Source organism: Mobula birostris, chromosome 9 (assembly GCF_030028105.1).
Source record: "Mobula birostris isolate sMobBir1 chromosome 9, sMobBir1.hap1, whole genome shotgun sequence".
In the NCBI taxonomy this organism is placed as follows: Eukaryota; Metazoa; Chordata; class Chondrichthyes; order Myliobatiformes; family Myliobatidae; genus Mobula; species Mobula birostris.
This window is the reverse complement of record NC_092378.1, coordinates 85,935,985-85,958,733: the sequence shown is the minus strand read 5'-3', so window position 1 is coordinate 85,958,733 and position 22,749 is coordinate 85,935,985. Positions and strand designations below refer to the sequence as shown.

Here is a 22,749-nt window from a genome sequence, read left to right as displayed (position 1 = left end):
CAAAAGCCTTCCAAAAATCCGAGTACAGAACATCCACAGGCTCTCCATATCTATTCTGCCTGTTACTTCCTCAAAGAAATCCAACAGGTTTGTCAGGTAACATTTCTCTGAAAGAAACCATACCGATTTTGGTCTGCTTTATCATGTGCCTCTAAGTATCTAAAAGCCTCATCTTTAATAACATCTTATCAACAACTGACATCAGGCTAACCGGCCTATAATTTTCAGTCTTTTGCCTCTCTCTCTTCTTAAAGAGTAAAGTGAGATTTGCAATTTTCCAGTCCTCTGGGAACATTACAGTATCTAATGATTCTTGAAAGATGTTGGGTTGTCATGATGCTGTTTTGATTGTCCAAATAAAATAGTGATTCAGAGAACAGTTGATACATGGAACATGTTGCCAGAGTTGATGGAATCTGATTAAATAGGTAAGACACAGAAAGATATGGTCCTAATGGAGGCAAATAACATTGGTGTAGATGGACATGATTGTCGAATGCTGATGTCCCCATTTCTTGGTTACATGACTTTATAACATTAATAACAGGACTTTTTTTTTCTTTTGTATTTGCAGAGTTTGTTAGCCTGTTAGGTGTGGTCTTTGATTGATTTTATTGTGTTTTTTGGATTTACTGTATGCCATAAGTAAATAAATCTCAGGGTTGTATATGGTGACATACAGTATATGTACTTTGATAATAAATTTACTTTGTACTTTGTATTACCTTGATGTAACTTGTGTCTACTTTTTGTGCCTTACCCTCTTAGACAGCAGATGCAGAGGTCTGATTCATGTTGAATCCAATATGGTCTCTAAGTAAGTGAAACATTTCTCAGGGTTACACCTGAGATTTGGTGGACGTTTCACTCAGATCAATGTTCAAAGGCTTAACCCCCACAGTTCAAATTGTATTTTCCAGTAAATAATGTATATGAGTAAATAGCAAGTAGCTAACAACTTTTCAGCACTGCATGGATTCTGAAAGGTCACAGCATTTGCAAAGACCCAGACAACAACAGAAAAGCTGTTTCCCTACCTGGACTATAAACAGAATGCCAACAGGTACATCTTCACCCTCAGCATTTACATACATGGCCTGAGGTAAATTAGACATCAATGCCACTCGAACAAGGAATCTTAATGTCATTGTTGCCACTGCAGCAGCCATCCCAGAGAGGGTTACCAGGTAGAATAGGAAGTAACGTATGTTTAATGCCCCAATGCAGTTATTCACCCAGACACAATGGTGGTCAAATCGATGGACACAGCAGTTGCACAGTCCTGGGAAAGAGAAAAGAAAATAATTATATTTACTCCTGAAGCCATTTTCAGCTTCAATCCACATGGGTTGGATGTCTTTTGTCTTTGCCTTTTTGCATCTCCTGTATGAAATTAACTTGAGTCCTCAGCAAATATCAAGCCATTGGGGAGAACTGTACTGGACTTGTTATTACGAGGAATTCTGCAGATGCTGGAAATTCAAGTAATGCAGCAGGCCAGGCAGCATCTCTAGGAAGAGGTACAGTCGACGTTTCGGGCCGAGACCCTTCGTCAGGACTAACTGAAAGAAGAGCTAGTAAGAGATCTCGGCCCGAAACGTCGACTGTACCTCTTCCTAGAAATGCTGCCTGGCCTGCTGTATTACTTGGACTTGTTATTAAATTGCCAACATCTCTGGGGATCAGCTGTTCTGGTGAGCTCCTGGAGAGAGGCTGCAACTGTAGTCATTATGAATTAACTCTTATGAGAGAAACAATCTCTTGGTCTCAAAATCTCAGCAAGTATCTCAGCATTAGTGTCCAAATGCATCAAATGAGGTACTTGGAAGACATTTACCATTGTTGCTTTATTTAATGGTTCTTTTGAGTTTCAAAAAGGACAATATGTAAATGGAAGACTTCCTTCTACACACATTGTACCTTAATGGGCAACATCCAGGGCTCTTTCTGTTTGACAGATTTCAAAATTAAGATGAAATAAAAAAAAATCTTTGCCAGTTTAGCCAAGCCTTTTAAGTAATATTCTTATATTTTTACTGACTGTGTTGCCGAACTTAAATCAACATTTTTTAGGGTGGTACAGTTCGTAGAGCTGCTGCCTCACAGTGCCAGTGACCCAGGTTCATTTCTGACTACAGTGCTGTGTGTGTGAGTATGCATTACCTTCCGTGATTGTGTAGCTTTCCTCTCATAGTCCAATGGCATGCAGCTTGTAGGTTAACTGACCACTCTTAATTGCTTGTGTTGGAGGGTGGTACGATATGGGACAGTTGATGAGAATGTAATGAGAATTAGATGGTAGAGGAGTAAATGGTGCTTAATGTTGGTATGGATGCAGGCCTAATGATCAGTTTCTGTGCTATATGACACTATGCCCTTGTTTCTCATCCTTTTGTCCCATTTGGACCCCTGTGTAGACAAAACAACTGCAATACATTGGGAAACCTGTCAAATTCTAAAAACCTTTGTCGGTTTGTCAGAATTGATGAAGACATTCAATGAAATTCAAGTTTAATTGTCATTCAATCATAGATGAATACCCATGAAAACAGCCAAACAAGACAGCGTTACTCTGGGACCACAGTGCAAAGCACGGTACCAACAGTCACACTGCACGAAGCACACACAGCACTTACAAAATAGCAAGCACATGTAAGATATCAGTTAAATAGGTTCAATTCGAAATGATAATTGAATTCAGGAAGGTAAGAGGCCCCAGACAAGCCCCACTATTCATTAATGGGGAGGCAGTGGAAAAGGTCTCCAGTTTCAAGTTTTTGGGGATGTACATTACTGAGGAGCTCTCTTGGTCCATAAACACAACCTCATCAGGAGGGAAGAGCTAATCTGCACCAGAAATTGCTGGCCAACTTTTATTGATGAGCATACTGACATACAGAATGACAGTGTGGTACTCCAACTGCAGCAAGACAGATCACAAAGCACTCCAGCAGGTGATTAGGACAGCTCAGCACATCAATGGGACTCATCTACCGGACTTGGAGACCATCTGCAACTCTCAATGTCTAGAGAGCGCCTGTAACATCAGAAAGACACATCCTATCCTGGATACTGTCTGTTCAATCTCCTGCCATCTTAGCCAAGACAGTAAGACTGAAAAGCAGCTTCTTCCTGAGGGCTGTTGCGCAGATGAATAATGCTACACTCTGGCTTGCCAATGATTTTGAGTGTTATGAACTAACAAAGTCACTTGTTGCATGTAAAGATGGGAATTTAAAAAAAAATTAAGCCATACAGCATGCATTGTAAATCTGTTTAATGGACTGGAGTAGCACAATAAAGTTTTACTCTATTCTAGTCTAAGATCTATGTCCTACACATTGACCTGTGTTTTCTCTTCACAAATGCTGACTTATGTATCTATCCAGATTTCCTAAATGCATTCTCAATACACACCCACATTACCCATGTGTCATAAGTTTCTTACGGCAGTGCCTTGACCGTGCCAGTTTCACTAGTTTGCATGTTGAGCAGACACGAGCACGTTGGTACAAAATTCCATCATATGTATATACTTTCAGAAGCTGCTTGTGGTTTGAAGGTGAAATTATACCTTTGAAAAACAATTAAGAAATACACATTAAGCTTAAAATCAAATGCAAGAAGTTGTAAATGACAACCACAGACACAATCTCAAAAGTGTGTGGAACTGACTTTGATGAAAAATTAAGCCAAATCCTATTTCAACTCATCTGACTCCCTTGTCCACTTGTCCCTCCTCACCGATCTCCCTCCTCGCACTTATCCCTGCAAGCATGACAAGTGCTACACCTGCTCCTACACTTCCTCCCTCACCACCATTCAGAGCCGCAACCAGTCCTTCCAGCTGAGGTGGTATCTCACCTGACGGTAGGCCGGGGTCATTTACTGTACCTGATGCTCAGTGCACCCTCCTCCACATCGGTGAGACACAGCGTAGATCGGAGGACTGCTTTGTTAAGCTCCTTTACTCCATCTGCCACAAAAGGTGTGTTTTTCCAGTGGCAACCCATTTTAATTCTACTTCCCATTCCCATATGTTGGTCCATGGCATCCTCTACTGCCACGATGTGTCCACCCTCAGATTTGAGGGTCAAGACCTCATATTCCATCTGCATAGCCTTTGACGGCACGAATATAACTTACGGTAATTTCTCCCCCCCCCCCCCCCCCACTTCTCCTTTTCCATTCTCTATTCTGGCTCCCCTCTTACCCTACTCTGCCCCTCACCTGCTTCTGATATCCACTGTAATATCCTATCAGATTCATTCTTCTTCAGCCCTTTACTACATCCATCTATCACCATCCAGCTTCTCACTTCATGCTCCTTCCCCCACCCACCCATCTTCCCCCTCATCTGGTTTCACCTATCACTTGCCAGCTTGTACTCCTTCCCCTCCCTCAACTTGTTATTCTGGCTTCTTCTTCCCTCCCTTTAAGGCCTGATGAAGGGTCTCGGCCTGAATTCTCTCCTATAGACGCTGCCTGACTGAGATTTTCCTGCATTTCTGTTTTTTAAGATTACTGGACAATAGATCTAACCAGCTCCCCTCCACCATAACACTCCTCTGGCTGGTGGAACTGTTTCTTATCTTCAACAACTTAGCATGCGGCTCCTCGTACTTTCTCCAAAACAAAGGTGTAGCAATTGACACTGCCTACCTTTTTGTGTCTAAGTGGAACAATCCACTTTCCAAGCCTATACTGGTAATGTTCCCCAACTTTTTCTCTGCAACGTTGACACCGGCATTAGTGCTGCCACCTGCATTGGTGCTGCTTCCTGCACCCAAGCTGAACTTGTCAATTTTATCATCTTTGCCTCCAACTTCCACCCTGCCCTCAAATTTACTTCATTCATCTGTGGCACTTCTCTCCCCATCTCAATCACACTGTCCCCATCTCTGGAAAGAAACTATCTACTGAAATCTTCTACAGACCTACTGACTCTCACAGTTATATTAACTATAGCTCTTCCCACCCTGTCACTTGTAAAAATGTTGTTCTCTTCTCTCAGTTCCTGCTTCTCAACTGCATCTGTTCTGAGGCTGAGGTCTCCCATTCTAGAGCATCTGAGATGTCTTTCTCTTTCAAAGAACAGTTTCCTTTCCATCACCATCGACACTGCCTTTACCCAGATTTCTTCCATTTCCCACACATCTGCCCTCACCCAATCCTACCGTCATAACAGGGGCAGGGTTCCCCTTGTCCTTACCAACTGCTCTAAAAGCCTCTATATCTAGCACATCATTCTCAGTAACTTCCACCATCTACCATCAAGCACATCTTTCCCTCCCTCCACTCTCTGCTTTCTGTGTGGAACACTTCCTTGTCCACTTGTCTTTTCTTACTGATCTCCCTCCTGGTATGTATTCATGCAAGCGTGACAAGTTCTATACCTACTCCTATACCTCCTCCCTCACCACCATTCAGGATCCCAAACAGTCCTCCCAGGTGAGGTGATAGTTCACCTGCGAGTCTGTCAGGGTAATCTACTGTATCCAGTGTTCCTGGTGCGGCCTCCTCTGCATCAGTGAGACCCGACACAGATTGGGCGTCTGTTTTGTTGACCACCTTTGCTCTGTCCACCACAAAAGCCAGGATCTTCTGGTGGCTACCCATTTTAAGTCGATTTCCCATTCCCATCCTGACAGATCAATCCATGCCTCCTCTACTGCCATGATGAGTCCAACTCAGGTTGGAGGAGCAATACCTCATATTCCATCTGCACCTGATGGCATGAAAAATTTCTCTAACTTCTAGTAACTTCTCCCTCCTTTTCTCATTTCCCATTCTGGTTAACTTCTCACCCCCTTCTTCTCCCCACCTGCCCATTACCTCTCTCTGGTTCCTCTCCTCCCTCTTCTTCCATAGACCACTGCTCTCTCCTAATAGATTACTTCTTCAACTCTTCATCTCTTCCAGATATCTCCTCTCATCTTCTACTCCAACCCCACTCTTCCAACCACCCACCAGGTTTTACATCACCCTATGCTCCTTTTCCCCCCTCCCCCTACGTTCTTATTCTGGCTTCTGTCCACCTCAGCCCAAAATGTTGACTGTTTATTCCTCTCCATAGATGCTGTCTGACTTACTGGGCTTCTTCAGCATTTTGTGTTTTGGTCAATATTTTGATCATCTTGTGTTCATTGTTTCTCTCCCCACAATGCTGCCAAACTTGCCCACTATTTCCAGCATTCTGTCTTCAGATCAATCTCAAAATATTCTTCTAGGGACAAATACTGGAAACCTCTTCTGAAATAGAGCAATGAAATCTTTACACACAACTGACAGTGGATTTTGCTTTAGAGACCTTAATTCCCTCCGCCGCCACCTCAATATTACTCACTAAGTGTCAGCTTAAAAATGGGACATGAGCTCTCATTTTACTAACTGAGCCAGTCAACCGAGGAAAAGTGGCAGCACATTAGCATGAGACAGATGAATGCCCAAGTCATTTCACCATTGTTTCCTACCAGGGTCACTGATACAGCACAGGTAGAAAAAGTACATCTTTCCAAACAACAGGGTGTAAGGCAGCAGCAAGTTACTGAGTGTGAATCCCAATTCCAAGGCATAAGGGAACACTTCCCAGGAATACTCTCCATACACAGCTACTTCCAAAAGAAGATGCAGGGCCAGGAAGAAGGAGTTCCTGTTAAAAGTGAAAGGTGGTGATTAGGTACTCTACAAGTTTATGCATTGTGTTCATTGTAAATCTTCCTACATATTAATTAGCTGTGCCTGTGCTTCAAGTAAACCTGTTTTGTAGTTTACGTATTTATTGGATCACTAGTTTCTGTCCCCAGCTAGGTTCTTATCAGCTTCTACTGCCTTTTCATGAATACCACCATGAGGTAAATTTTTATTCAAGAGCAATAGATTAACATGTATTCTGGAAAAGGTTTCCAGGAATTCAAAGGATTGTTTCAGGTCTTTCCTTTCTCCACATACACAAAGAATTTGGAGGGAGAAAATTATCTTAATAGAAAATAAACAAAACATGGATACTTCAAAATTAGAAAATCTGAAAAACTGCTAAGCTGAATGTAGAACGTTAGTGGAGAGTAGGTTGGAATGAAGATAGATATGAAATAGCATTTTTTGGAAATGGAGAATCAAAAGTGATAAAATTCTCAATAGGGTGAAGGAACAGAAAGATATCAGGGTGCATATTTCATGTGAAAAGCTGATCATTTTTTTTATATAAATAAGCTACTTAAATCAAATCCAGTCTGGTGATTCACTGGTGTTGAATCTGTATCAGTTGTGTGTTGGGCAACAGCCGGAAATACCTTGCCCTTTGGGGACCCTTTAGCTGGGCATTCATCTTTTTATTTGCAACACCCCTGCTAACCACACAGAATGAGTGAGGATTGGTTATGCAGGTATTTACACTCACCTCCGATGGATGAGCCTATGTAAAGCATACTGCACTGCTACCTGCATCTGTCGAGGAACCATTGGCCCAATCATCTATTAATGATGGAAAGAAAATGGAGGTAGAAGAAAGGCTTGCATTTATATAGCACAGATCATGAGCTTAGGATGAATCAAATAACTTCACAGTCAAACTATGCCATTAAGGTGTAGAGTTACTGTTTTCATGTAACTCATACAGTAGACAATATTCTTCCAGTCAGCTACCAACAATAGCAATATAATGAACCTATTGTTTTGGTGAGGTTTGTGGAGGGATTGATATTGGTCAAGACATAAGGACACTCCCTTGCTCTTCAGTTAGAGTCAGTGCCTTGAGATCCTATTACATTAACCTGGGAAGGTAGACAAGGCTAGAATTTAGTATCTCTAGAGCAGTCATGATGCAGTGGTTCCTTCCTCCCACAGATGCTGCTCAACCTGCTGAGTTCCTCCAGAAGAAGGTTTGTTGAGTCTGAGAGCAAAACTTGAAGCCTTGATCTACTGACTCAGGAGATAAAGATGAAACCCATGGTCAAGGCTAGAATAACAATATCACATCCTAAAATAGTTTGAGAATATCTCAATCGTTTGAGGCATAAGAAAGCATTCAACAACTCTTTTACTAAGGCCGATGCAAATCCAAGTGCTACCTGATATGCATTCCAAATGCCTTCAAGAACACCAAAATATTTAACAGCTTTGAACTCTGATCACATTTCATGAGTAACTAGATGAAAACTCGATGTGCTCAAAATACAAAGTGATGGACTAAGAGCTGGTTAAGGAAACTTTGGCTGGGTAACACTTAACCAGCAAGAACTCCAAAATGTATGATTCCTTGAGGAGTGAGACAATGCAGTTATGACACTGTGAACACATCAACTTTCATGAAACCTGATTGCCGGCATTAAATAAAATCTCTCCAAAACCTTCCAAGCAGGAGTCAAGGTTTCCATCTAAAAGCCTGCTCACTGCCAGACCCAGGCTTTGCTGTTGCTTGTGGTGTCATGGGATGACAACTTAATCTCTTTTGAAGGCATCTTGCATGGAGATTGTAGATTTTTTGCGAGGTGGTATCACATGGATTCAGGACCCTCTCCTCAAATTTCTGTATTATTTAGTTTACAATGATTATATTACAGATTACAAAGCCATGTAGCCAATTGTGCTTAAGCTAGTTCCAGCCCTATTTCACATTCCTCTTCTTTCTCCATGGTACAACTGTGGCTGAGAAGAGAAGTCAAAGCTAGAGAGGGCATAAAACAAAGCAAAAATTAGCAGGAAGATAGAGGATCGGGAAGCTTTGAAAATCCGACAGAAAGCAAATAAAAGAATCATTAGGAGGGAAAAGATAAAATATGATACAGGCTTGCAAACAATACCAAAGTGGATAGTAAAAGCTTTTTCAAGTATGTAAAAAAACAAAAGAGAGATGACAGTGGATATTGGACTGCTAGATGAGGCCAGATAAATAATAACAGGGGGCAAAGAGATGGCAAATTAACTAAATAAGTATTTTGCATCAGTCTTCACTGTGGAAGATATTGAAGGGTGTGAGGGAAGAGAAGCTATTACTATTACAGAGAAGTTACTACTACAAGGGAGAAGGTGCTCAAAAAGCTGAAAGACCGAAGGGTACATAAGTCACCCGGACCAGATGAACTGCACCTTAGGGTTCTGAAAAAGGTAGCTAGCAGTAGAGATTGTTGGAGGGATTAGTAATGATCTTTCAAAAATCATGGGACTCTGGCATGGTATCAGAGGAGTGGACAATTGGAAGGCAGCAGAAAGGAAATAATAGACCTAATGATTGGGAAGATATTGGAGTCAATTGTTCTGGAGTACTTGGTGACGCAGGACAAGATAGGGCAAAGTCAGCATGGTTTCCTTAAGGGAAGATATTGCCTGATGAACCTGTTGGAATTCTTCAAGGAGATTACAAGTAGGATAGGATAGATAAAGGGGATGCAATGGATGTTGTATATTTGGACTTTCAGAAGGCCTTTCACAAGGTGCCACACATGAGGCTGCTTACCAAGTTAAGAGCCCATGGTATTACAGGAAAGTTACTGGCATGCTTAGAGAATTGGCTAGTTGGTAGGAACCAATGAATGGGAATAAAAGGATCCTTTTCTGTTTGGCTGCCAGTGACTAGTGGAGTTCTGCAGGGGTTAGTGTTGAGAGTGCTTCTTTTTATGCTGTATGTCAATGATTTAGATGATGGAATAGATGGCTTTGTTGCCAAGTTTGCGATGATACAAAGACTGGAGGAGGGGCAGGTAGTGTTGAGGAAACAGGTAGGCTACACAAGGACATAAACAGATTAGGGAAATGGACAAGAAAGTGGCAAATAAAATACAAGTTTGGAAAATGCATGGTCATGCACTTTGGTTGAAGAAACAAATGTGCAGACTATTTTCTAAATGGGGAGAAAATTCAAAAATCTGAGCTGCAAAGGGACTTGGGAGTCTTTGTGCAGAACATCCTAAAGATTAACTTGCAGGTAGAGTTGGTGGTGAGGAAGGCAAATGCTATGTTCGTATTCATTTCAAGAGGTCTGGAATGTAAGAGCAGTGATCTGGTGCTGAGACTTTATAAGGCATTGCTGAGGCCTCACGAGTATTATGAACAGGTTTGGCCTCCTCATCTACGAAAAGATGACGTTGGAGAGAGTTCAGAGGAGGTTCACAAGAATGATTCCAGGAATAAAAGAGTTATCATATGAGGAAAGTTTGATGGCCCTGGGTCAGTACTAACGGGAACTTAGAAGGATGAGAGGGGATATCATTGAAATCATTTGAATGTTGAAAGGCATAGACATGATAGATATGGAAAGGATGTTTTCCATGATGTGGGAATCTTGGACAAGAGGACACCACCTCAGGATAGAGCGACATCCGTTTAAAACAGAGATGCGGAAAAACTTCTTTAGCCTGAAGGTGGTGAATTTGCGGAATTTGTTACCAAAGGCAGTTGTAGAGACCAGGTTGTTGGGTGCATTTAAAGCAGAGACTGATAGGTTCTTGACTGGACATGGCATCAAAGGTTACGGTGAGAAGGCTGGGAAGTGGGGCTGAGGAGGGACAAAAGGATTAGCCATGATTGAATGGTGGTGCAGACTCGATGGGCCAAATGGCCTAATTCTGCTCCAATATCTTATGGTGTTATTATTGGGCCTGTAGGATGAGGAGCTTTAAGTACACAGTGGTGACCAAATAAATCCAAGGAATTCCATAAAACGTCTTTATTTGGAGAATACTTGGAAAGAACCCACAGCTCAAATGCCTTATATAAACTTACTGATGATACAACTATTGTTGGCAGAATTTCAGATGGTGATAAGAAGGCAAATAGGAGCAGCAACCTTGCACTCAACATCAGTAGGACCAAGGAACTGATTGCGAACTTCAGAAAGGGTAAGATGAGGGAACACACACCTGTCCTCATAGAGGGGTCTGAAGTGGAAAGAATGAGCAATTTCAAATTCCTGCGTATCAATATCTCTGAGGATCTAACCTGGACCCAACATATTGATGCAGCTACAAAGAAGGCATGACAGCGGCTATATTTCCCCAGGAGCTTGAGGTGGTTTGGTATGAGAGCATTCTAACTGGTTGCATCACCATCTGATATGGGTGGGGGGGGGGTAGGGTGGCTAATGCACAGAACCGAAATAAGCTGCAGAGTTGTAAATGTAGTCACTTTCATCATAGGCACTAGCCTTCGTAGCATTCAGGACATCTTCAAGGACTGATGCCTCAAAAAGGCGGCATCCATCATTAAGGACCCCTATTACCCAGGTTATGCCTTGTCTCGTTGCTACCATCAGGAAGGAGGTACAGAGGCCTGAAGACACACACTCAACGTTTCAGGAACAACTTCTTCCCCTCTGCCATCTGATTGCTGAATAGACTTTGAATCCATGTACACTACCTCACTACTTTTTTTATTTCTATCTTTGTACTACTTGCTTAATTTGACTATTACATATATATTTACTGTTAAAGAATTCTCACTCTTTTCACATGTTCATCGTTCTTATTCTCGAATTGACTATTTTCTTTATTGACTCTCGATTAATCCCATCTGTAGTTGATGGTAATTATGACATTATTGCCATTTCAGATCATGCTCCAATGAAACTTTCTATCAATTTAATGGATACTTCTTGTACTAATAGACAATGGCAATTTAACCCTATTTTGCTTCAAGACTCGGACTTTGTCAAGTTTATAAAGGAACAGATTGATTTCTTCTTTTCAACTAATACTACGGAAGAAGTTTCCAATGGAACAGTTTGGGACGCTTTTAAAGTTTATATCCGTGGTCAGATTATTTCCTATTCGGCTGGTTTGAAAAAACGTGTTAAGAATGAAATACTTTTGTTGGTTAATAAAATTAAAGAAATCGATAAAAAATATGCTATTTCTCCCAGTAAGGAGCTGTACAAACACAGAGTTGAACTTCAATTGAAACATAGCTTATTATTAACATCCTCGATTGAAAATCAATTAATGAGAACTAGAAGTGATTTTTATATTCATAGTGATAAACCGGGTAAACTATTGGCTAATCAATTGAAATTTGCTTCGGTTAAACGTCAAATTACTAAGATTCGCAAATACGATGATACTTTGACAGTTGATCATGATGGGATAAACAAAACCTTTCAAGAATTCTATACCTCTTTATATCACTCCGATTTTCCTCATGATTTTAATATCATGCATGATTTTTTGAGTAAACTGAACTTTCCGAAATTATCACCCGAAGATTGCTTATCATTAGAAACTCCTATTACAGAGGAAGAAATAGTAACTGCAATCTCATCATTGAATTCTGGTAAAGCACCCGGTCCGGACGGGTTTACAGTGGAATTTTTAAAATTCTTTTCCTCTATTCTCTCTCCGAGGTTGTCTAGAATAATCAAAGAAGCAATCAGTTTAGGTAAATTACCACAATCGTTTTACGAAGCCTCTATCTCCTTAATTCTTAAAAAGAATAAAGATCCTACTGATTGTGCATCATATAGATCGGTATCTCTTGTGAATGTAGACTCAAAAATTTTTTCAAAAATTTTAGCAACTAGGTTAGAGAAGGTATTATCTCAAATTATACCTATGGATCAAACCGGATTTATTAAAAACCGTTATTCATCCTTTAATATTAGGAGGTTAATGAATACTGTTTATACCCCCTCACTTACCCCTCGGAATGTATTATTTCATTAGATGCTGAGAAAGCCTTTGACAGAGTCGAATGGCTTATTTATTTAGTGTCCTTGAGAAACTTAATTTTAGTTTGACATTTGTATCTTGGATTAAGTTGTTATATTACTCCCCGGTAGCCTCAGTTTGTACTAATAATCATAGATCTCCCTTTTTTCATGGTACTAGGCAAGGATGTCCTCTTAGTCCTTTACTATTCAATATCGCCCTTGAACCTTTAGCAATTGCTATCCGTGACTCGCCCAATATTTTTGGTATTACCCTCGGAAACGAAATACATAAATTATCACTATATGCAGATGATTTGTTGTTATACATCTCTAATCCAGAGAAGCCAGTTCCTGCTATTCTAGCTTTGTTAGCTCAACTTAGTAATTTTTCTGGTTACAAATTGAATCTTAATAAGAGTGAATTATTTCCCTTAAATAAGCAGGTACCTATTTATGGACGTTTACCATTTAAATTGGTTACTGACTCATTTATATATTTAGGGATAACAATTACGAAAAAGTATAAAGACTCAGTTAAAGTTAATTTTTTACCTTTAATTGATCAGATTAAACTTTTGTTTACTAAATGGTCACCAATTTCTTTGTCTTTGATTGAGATGATTATTTTGCCCAAATTTCTATATGTATTTCAATCGGTTCCAATTTTTATCCCAAAATCTTTTCTCGATAATGTTGATTCAAAAATTTCCTCATATATATGGCAGAACAAAAATCCTAGGTTAGGTAAAAGGTATTTCAGAAATCTAAAAAGGAGGGGGGGGCTTGCCCTCCCGAATTTTAGATTCTATTATTGGGCAATTAATATTCAATATTTAAAATTTTGGCTACAAGATTTGGATGTATCTTTAAATCCACATTGGGTAAATCTTAAATGTAATTCATTACAAGGGTCTTCTTTGGGTTCGGTTTTAGGAACTTCGCTTCCTTTTACTTCTTCTAAATTGTATAAACAAATGAATAATCCAATAGTTAAGCATACTTTACGTATATAATTTCAATTTCGAAGATTTTTTGGGTTTAATCAATTTATTTTAGCAAGTCCTATTATATCTAATTTCCTTTTTCAACCTTCCACTATGGATCAAGCTTACTTTGATTGGAAAACCAAAGGTATAGTACGTTTCTGTGATTTATTTTTGGATAATTGTTTCATGTCCTTTGATCAACTTCCTAATAAATATAACTTACCCAGATCTCACTTTTTTAGATATCTACAGATTAGAAACTTTTTAATTACTGTTTCTCCTAATTTTCCACACTCATATCCAATGGACACTTTGGAAAAAATCTTAGATCTAAATCTCACTCAGAAAAGTATTGTAGCAATTATGAATTTATGTCCTGATGTTTCCAATAAAATTAAAGCCGATTGGGAAAGAGAACTTAAGATTATTATACCGATTGAAAAATGGGAAAAAATTCTTCAATTGGTTAATTTATCCTCTATATGTGCTAAACGTGTGTTGATACAGTTTAAAGTAGTGCACAGGGCTCATATGTCCAAAGATAAACTATCTCATTATTATTCTTATATTAATTCTATATGTGATAGATGTCATTTCGAGATAGCTTCTTTAACTCACATGTTTTGGTCATGTCCTTTGTTGGAAAAATATTGGAAAGATATTTTTGATATTATTTCAATGGTTTTGAATATAGACTTACAACCTCATCCAATTACTGCTATCTTTGGATTACCAATGATAGATTCAAATTATTTAACCTTTTCAGCATGTAGGATGATTGCATTTCTTATTTTAATGGCCAGAAGATCCATTTTGCTGAATTGGAAAGAGATTAACCCTCCTACTGTATTTCATTGGTTTTCACAAACTATGGTGTGTTTGAATTTGGAAAAAAATTAGAAATGTGGTTTATGACCCTTCCATTAAATTTGAAAAAACTTGGAGGCCATTCATTCAGCATTTTCATATGATGTAATTTGACCATTTCCAAACTTATTTTATTTCTCTGTACTGTTGGTTGAGAGAAATGGAGTCATCGACACTAAGGTTTTCTTCTTTTCCATTTTTAAGTTGTTAGAATTGCCCAAGTCTTTAGTTTAGTTGACTAATTCTGTTTAGTTTAGTTTTTTTTGGGATGGGGTTTGTTTTTTTTTCTATTTTTTTTCATGATTTTTCTTCAGTTTTTTTTTGACCTGTATTATTCATTGCTATCCTACACGATTGGGAATTTTGTCAATTTATACTATTTGGTCTTATAACTACTCATTTCAAGTACAACAATGCATCTCCTAGTATTTGTATTATTGCTATGTTATGTTTTTATTTTATGAAACTAATAAAAAGATTGAAAAAGAAAGAAAGAAAAAATATGTCCGTGAAAATGACAACCCCATTCATAAACTGGTGGCAATTACTACTGATGGGGCCCCAACAATGCGCAGTGTGCGTGTTGGTTTTATAGCACTAAAAGTCAGTGCCTACTTCGGGTCAACTTATCTATGTGAAATTGCATTTTCACAGATGAAAAATGATTAAATCTAAGTACAGGAGCTGTCTTACTGACAGACACCTCACAGTCTGCCTCAGACTGGCTGTCTGTAGTTATGACCCAAATTTCAGGGAACTAGCAATAAGTATTCAGCCCCAGTCATCACACTGAGCGCAACAGTCAATTTTTATGCATTTATTTTTCGTGTTGAAATAAAATTAAATAATGAAACTTAGAATTAAAGGTGTGAAGTATTGTAATATTCTTAAGGAAAGATATGCTAGTTACAGTGTTTTCTTGTTTGAATTAATTTGAAAGTTTGACAAAAGTATTTTGTGTAATTCAAATACAATTAGCCCAAATAAAAGGCCTCAAATTGGCAGTACAATCTGAGCTGTTTTTTCTCTAAATGATTTAGTAGGTAGATCTTGCCTTTCACTAAGGTCGAGGTAGAGGATCTTGGGCTTAAAAAGGTTGGTGACCACTACTTTAGATGATCTGAGTAATGTGATCAACATGCATGAAACAGCGTACCCTAACGCCTTCATCATTATTTTGGAGGATTTTAACCAGGCCAGCCTGAAAACATCACTAAATAATTACCATCAACAAATCACTTTGTAGTACCAGAGGAAACTACACACTGGAACACTGTTACACCGCTATCATGAATGCCTACTGTGGTATTTCAAGCCCTCACTTCAGGATGTCTGACCGCCTAGCTGTACTTCTACTCCCTGAGTATTGGCAGAGACGGAAGCCTGCAGCACCAGTACTGAGGACCAAGAAGGTTTGGACAACGGAGATACAGGATAGCCTACAGGACTGCTTTGAATCAGTGGACTGGACTGTATTCAGGGATTCATCTTCGAATCTGGATGAGTATGCCACAGCTGTTACCAACTTGGATGACTGTGTGCCTACAAAAATTTACTGTACATTCCCAAACAAAAAGCAGTGATGAACCAGGGGGTACATGGTCTGCTGAGAGCAGATCTGTGGCATTTAAGTCTGGTGACCAAGGTTTGGACCAGAAAACCAGGTATGACTTGTAGAGGGCTATTTTAAGATCAAAAGAGACAATTCTGTGCAAGGTTGGAGGTGATATCGAATGCACGGTAACTCTGGCAGAGTTTGCAAGACATTACTTCCAATAAAGCGAAACCCAAAAGCATGAATGATAGAGATGTTTCATTCCCAGGTGAACTTAATGCCTCTATGCCTGCTTTGAAAGGGAGAATATAACTACAGCTGTGAAGATCTCTGCTGCACTGGTGACCCTGTGATCTCTGTCTCAGAGTCCAATGTTAGACTGTCTTTAAGGAGGTGGCAGGCCCCAACGGAGTACCTTTGAAAGGGTCTGAAAACTTGTGCCAACCAACTGGGGGGAGTATTCAAGGACATTTTCAATCTCTCACTGCTACGGTTGGAAGTTCCCACCTGCTTCAAAAAGGCAACAATTATACCAGTGCCTAAGAAGAGTAGTGTAAGAGTAGTGTGAGCACTTCTGGGTGACTATCACCCTGTAGTGCTCACATCTACACTGGTGAAATGCTTTGAGAAGTTGGTCATGACTAGACTGAACTCCTGCCTCAGCAAGAACCTGGACCCTCTGCAATTTGCTTATTATCACAATAGGTCTACGGCAGATGCTTCACATGGCCTTAGACCACCTGGACAACACAAACACCTATGTCAGGATGCAGTTCATCGACTGTAGCTCAGCATTTAATACCATGATTCCCCTAATCCTCATTGATAAGCTACAGAACCCGGGTCTCTGTACCTCCCTCTGCAACTGGTTCCACGACTTCCTAACTGGAAGACCACAATCTGTGTGGATTAGTGAAAATATTTCCTCCTCACCAACGATCAACACTGGTGCACCTCTGGGATGTGTGTTTAGCCTGCTGCTCTACTCGCTCTATACCCATGACTGTGTGGCTAGGTATAGCTCAAAGACTATCAACCAATTTGCTGATTTTACAATCATTGTTGGTAGAATCTCAAATGGAGATGAGAGGGCATACAGGAGTGAGATATGCCAACTAGTGGCGTGGTGTCACAGCAACAACTCAATGTCAGTAAGACAAAAGAGCTGATTGTGGACTTCAGGAAGGGTAAGACAAGGGAACACAAACCAATCCTAATAGAGGGATCAGACGTGGAGAGAGTGAACAATTTTAAGTTCCTGGGCGTCAAGATCTCTGAGGATCTAACCTGGTCCCAACATATCGATGCAGCTATAAAGACAGCAAGACAGCAGCTATATTTAATTAGGAGTTTGAAGAGAGCTGTTTTGTCAACTAAAACACTCAAAAACTTCTATAAATGTACTGTGGAGAACATTCTGACAGGCTGCATCACTGTCTGGTATGGCGGGGGGGTGGGGGGTGGGGCTACTGCACAGGACCAAAAGAAGCTACAGAAAGTTGTAGAATCAGTCAGCTCCATCTTGGTACTAACCTCCGTAGTATCCAAGACATCTTCAAGGAGCGGTAACTCAGAAAGGCGATGCCCATTATTAAGGACCCCTATCACCCAGGACATGCCCTCTCTTCATTGTTACCATCAGAAAGGAGGTATAGAAACCTGAAGGTGCATACTCAATGATTCAGGAACAGCTTCTTCCCCTCTGCCATCCAATTCCCAAATGGACATGAATCCATGAACACTAACTCACTTTTTTAAAAATACGTATTATTTTTGTTCTTGCACTATTTTTAATCTATCTAATATACATATATATATATTTACTGTAATTGATAGACTTATTATATTTTCTTTCTATATTATCATGTACTGCATTGTACTGCTGCCTCTAAGTTAACAAATTGCACGACACATGCTGGTGGCAATAAACCTGATGACTCTGCAGGAATGTCTTGTCTACCATCTTCTTTTGCAGTCTAAATACATAAGCTGTTTTTAATGCTTTAATCTATATTTTACTGCATGGTCTGTTGTATACTGTGTGGTTCTCCTTTTCACTAATTTACTTCAAACACAAAAATACAAGTTAATCCCTTGAGTAGGAGAAAGGCTACAAATTCTTGCCTTTTAGTGCTTAAGTCTGACCAAATTTTTAACTGTGATGGTTCAATACAGACATTCAATGATTTTTATTGAAATGCATTTACCTGAGTTACATGGTGGGAGATCCTTACAAAGCACTCCTGACTTTGACTTGAAAATTTGATGGCGACTAACATGCAGGAAAGGGAAAAGGCTAAGTAAATGAGGAAGAGAATGAAGAAATCCATCTCTTTGCCTGAAAAATAAAAAAGATCTCATTGCTGCCTCAGATCCATACAGCACAAAAAACTGCATAAGTGCAGCTAATTTTACCATTACGTTTTACTAGTGGTTCCCAATATTGGACTACCTGTATTAGCTCAGAGTCAAAGCCAGGAGAGGAGTGAGTCAGGAATTGCAAAGAAACGTCGTCACTGGATGTCTTCATTCCAGTATGTGGATCTGATTTTGTAACTGAAGTAGAGTCTGAAAAGAATGATATTTGCTTACAATGCTGTCCTTAGGACAATATTGGATTGAAATATCATTGCAGTGGATACAGGGGCTTTAAGGGAACCACACTATAATGGAGGTGTTGTACAGAACCCAGTAACACCAGCAAGGGCAGAAAATGCTGGAAACTCTGAGGACCTTTAATCAAGAAGGGCAGCAGGGATAAACCATTGAATATAAAATCAGTCATCAGAATGTGTGGGGAAACATACTCTGAGGGACAGAATTATCTTCACTTGAAAGGATGGGGATTGATCACTGAGAGTCAAAAATACTTTGCTGAAGGGAGATCTTGTATAACCAATGTGAGTGAGCTTTTGAATTAACAAAGGGCAGTGTGTTTGATGTTGTCTACATGGGTCTTGTTTAATTAGTCAGCTCCATCTTGGGTACTAGCCTCCTTTGCATCCAAGACATCTTCAAAGAGCAATGTCTCAGAAAGGCAGCATTCATTATTAAGGACCCCCATCACCCAGGACATGCTCTCTTCTCACTGTTACCATCAGGTAGGAGGTACAGAAGCCTGAAGGCACACACTCAGCGACTCAGGAACAGCTTTTTCCCTTTTGCCAACCAATTCCTAAATGGACATTGAACCCATGGACACTACCTGACTACTTTTATATATAATTTTGTTTTTAATTTAACTATTTACCATACACATATATATACTAGATTAACTAATTTACTTATTTTTGTGTATTATCATGTATTGCATTGTACTGCTGCCACTGTTAACCAATTTCACTACATTTGTCGGTGATATTAAATCTGATTCTTCGACAAGAACTTTGTCACAGTTGCTCATGGAAGGCTGGTTGAAAAGGCTATAGTCCAATGGGATTGAAAGCAAACTGGAAAATTAGATCCAAGATTGGCTTGGTAATAGAAGGCAGGGGAGGAAGCTTGCGATCAGTGCTGTCCCAGAGTTTGGTGCCGGCAATCATGACTTTGTATACACTAACAATTGGGGTATGAATGTAAGAGGAATGCCGAGAGTAGGAGTTGGAGAAGAGGTTGAAAAATAACCAGCATCTGCAGATTTCCTCGTGTTTGCGTGTATAAATATAACCCACTTGTGCCACCTTTCCCTTCGTCTCTTTTCCTCACTGCTTCCTTAACACAAGAACTCAAGGAAACAGGAACAAGAGTAGACCACTCGGCCCCTCAAGCCTGTCCTACCGTTCACTATGAACATCAGTACTCACGACCTTCTACAGAAGCGCAGTAGAGAGCATCCTACTCCTCTCTCTACCAATACTCCGACTCCACACCACATCCCTCACCAGTCAACACCCGCAGAGCGCCGCCGGTGGTCCTTAGGCCGAATCCACGTGACCTTCCTGTAACTGGCGATTGGCTGTTGCAAAATTCTGCCGTCAGGCTGTCGAATGTCAGCGCATGCGCGGCGCCTCCAGCGGTTACTAGGCAACGGGGCCCAGTGCTTGATGGAGCCTCACGTAAAAGGTAACCCATGCCGCTAATTTATGCCCCGCGTCACCTACTGCTTAAGGTGATCCGCGCTATGATAATTGAACTTTCTCTGGTTGAGAAAAAAACATCAGTGTCTTTATAATCCAGGAAGATATGTAAGACGTTGCACTTGAGGGACATTTTTAAAACGTGAGCCTCTACGCATGGCTAATAAAGGGTTATGTGGCACGGAATAGAGTTAGGGCATGGGATGGCACTAGCACACTACTGGGAAGTTCATCCAAGCAACTGATACACAAAAACAAAAAGGATAAGCTCTCTAATCAAGTTAGGATTTGATTACTGATAAAAGACAAGATCATGCAGTGTCCAATAATATGAACATTGTAACTTCTTTTATTGGGCCACCCGGACAGAGACAAAGTAGAAAATCATCTGTGACGACAGAGGGGTGGTTGATGTTTGGGATAAGACTGTGCAGGTAGTCGGTCCTCATAAGGCTGCATGGCCAGACAACATCCCAGGTCCAGTAGTCATGGATGTCTTTGCAGACATCTTCAACACTTCACCCATGCAGGCTGCTGTCTACACATGTTTCAAATAAGCCACCATCACCCCCATACCAAAGGACTTTACACCTTCAGTAGAGTCTGGATACGCTGGGTTTGTTTTCTCATAAAGATGAGGAGGCTGAGGGGGACCTGGATAGGATGGGTATATATAGTGTAAACACGAGGAATTCTGCAGATGCTGGAAATTCAAGCAACACACATCAAAGTTGCTGGTGAACGCAGCAGGCCGGGCAGCATCTCTAGGAAGGGACCCTTCGTTGGAAGGATCTTGGCCCGAAACGTCGACCGTACCTCTTCCTAGAGATGCTGCCTGGCCTGCTGCGTTCACCAGCAACTTTGATGTGTGTTGCTTGGGTATATAGTGTGAATCTTTTTCTCCCACAATGGGGGTGTTTAAAACAGGAGGGAATAGATGTAAGGTTAGATGGTAGGAGATTTAGAGGGGATCTGAAAGTAATTCTTTCATACAAAGAACAATCAGAATTTAGACTAAGCTACATAAGACTTAGGAGCATTTTTAGGCCATTTGGTCCAACGAATCTGCTCCACCATTGAATCATGGCTGATCCTTTTTTTCCCTCCTCAGCCCCACTCTCTGGCCTTCTCCCTGTAATCTTTGATGCCATGTCCAATCAAGAACCTATCAGTCTCTGCCTTAAATACACATAATGACCTGGCCTCCATAGCTGCCTGTGGTAACAAATTCCATGGGTTCGCCACTCTCTGGCAGAAATTTCTCTGCATCTCTGTTCTAGATAGACGCCCTTCTATCCTGAGGTGGTGTTCTCTTGTCTTAGATTTCCCTACCATGGGAAACATCCTGTCCACATCTACTCTGTCTAGGCTTTTCAACATTCAAAACTATGTCTATGCCTTTCAACATCCAAAACTCCAGCGAGTACAGACTCAGAGATGTCAAATGTTCCTCGTATGATAACTCTTTCTTTCCCAGAATCATCCTTGTGAAACTCCTCTGAATCCAATGTCAGCACATCTTTTCTTAGATGAGGGGCCCAGAACTGTTCACAATACTTAAGGTGAGCCCTCACCAGTGCCTTATAAAGCCTCAGCATCACATCTCTGCTCTTGTACTCTAGACCTCTTGAAATGAATGTTAACATTGCATTTGCCTTTCTCACCATTGACTCCACTTGCAAGTTAACCTTTAGGATGTTCTGCATGAGGACTCGCACGTTCCTTTGCATCTCAGATTTTTGGATTTCCTCTCCATTTGGAAAATAATCTGCACGTTTATTTCTTCTATTTATTTCTTCAAAGTGCATGCCCATGTATTTCCAATATTGTATTTCATTTGCCACTTTCTTGCCCATTCTCCTAATCTGTTTTAAGTCCTTCTGTAGCCTGTTTCCTCAATACCACCTGCCCCTCCACCAATCTTCATATCATCTGCAAACATGACAACAAAGCCATTTCTAAATCATTTATATACAGCATAAAAAGAAGTGATCCCAACACTGACCCCTGTGGAACACCACTAGTCACTGGCAGCCAACCAGAAAAGGATCCTTTTATTCCCACTTGCTGCCTTCTACCAATCAGCCAATGCGCTAAGCACACCAGTAACTTTCCTGTAATACCATGGGCTCTGAACTTGGTAAGCAACCTCATGTGTGGCACCTTGTCAAAGGCCTTCTGTAAGTCCAAATATACAATATCTACTGCATCCCCTTTATCTATCCTACTTGTAATTATCTCAAAGGATTCCAACAGGTTCACCAGGGAAGATTTTCCCTTCAGGAAACTATGCTGACTTTGTCCTATCTTGTCCTGTGTCACCAAATACTCCATAACCTCATCCTTAACAATTGACTCCCAATCACTTAGGTCAGGCTAACTGGTGTATGATTTCCTTTCTGCTGCCTTTCTCTCTTAAAGGGGAATTTAAAGACATTTGCAACTTTTCAGTCCTCTGCCACCATGATTTTCAATGTTTCTGAAAGATTACTAATGCCTCTACAATCTGTACTGCTACCTCTTTCAAAACCCTAGGGTGCAGTTCACCTGGCCCGGGTCTTTCAGCTTTTTGAGAGTCTTCTCCCTTGTAAAAGTAACTGGACTCACTTCTCTTCCCTCATACCCTTC

At 40.4% G+C, this 22,749-nt stretch overlaps 1 protein-coding gene across 10 annotated transcripts in view; it reads right to left on the bottom strand.

The window, feature by feature from the left end:
- zdhhc4 (zinc finger DHHC-type palmitoyltransferase 4) overlaps window positions 1-19,941 on the bottom strand; it is a 35,418-nt gene extending 15,477 nt beyond the window's left edge. For 2 of the 10 annotated variants that reach the window (XM_072268343.1, XM_072268352.1), the window contains exons 1-6: window positions 19,823-19,890; window positions 18,253-18,383; window positions 7,400-7,473; window positions 6,474-6,652; window positions 3,449-3,574; window positions 1,038-1,282 (exon numbers count right to left, since the gene is read on the bottom strand). In XM_072268343.1, the coding sequence (XP_072124444.1) occupies window positions 1,038-1,282; window positions 3,449-3,574; window positions 6,474-6,652; window positions 7,400-7,473; window positions 18,253-18,383; window positions 19,823-19,838 (771 nt within the window). In that variant the 5' untranslated portion in view covers window positions 19,839-19,890. Of the gene's footprint in view, window positions 1-1,037; window positions 1,283-3,448; window positions 3,575-6,473; window positions 6,653-7,399; window positions 7,474-18,252; window positions 18,384-18,497; window positions 19,778-19,822 lie in introns of those variants that run through there. The other 8 variants (XM_072268349.1, XM_072268347.1, XM_072268346.1 and 5 more) reach the window with 8 other exon arrangements.
- Between the last annotated feature and the right edge of the window lie 2,808 nt (window positions 19,942-22,749).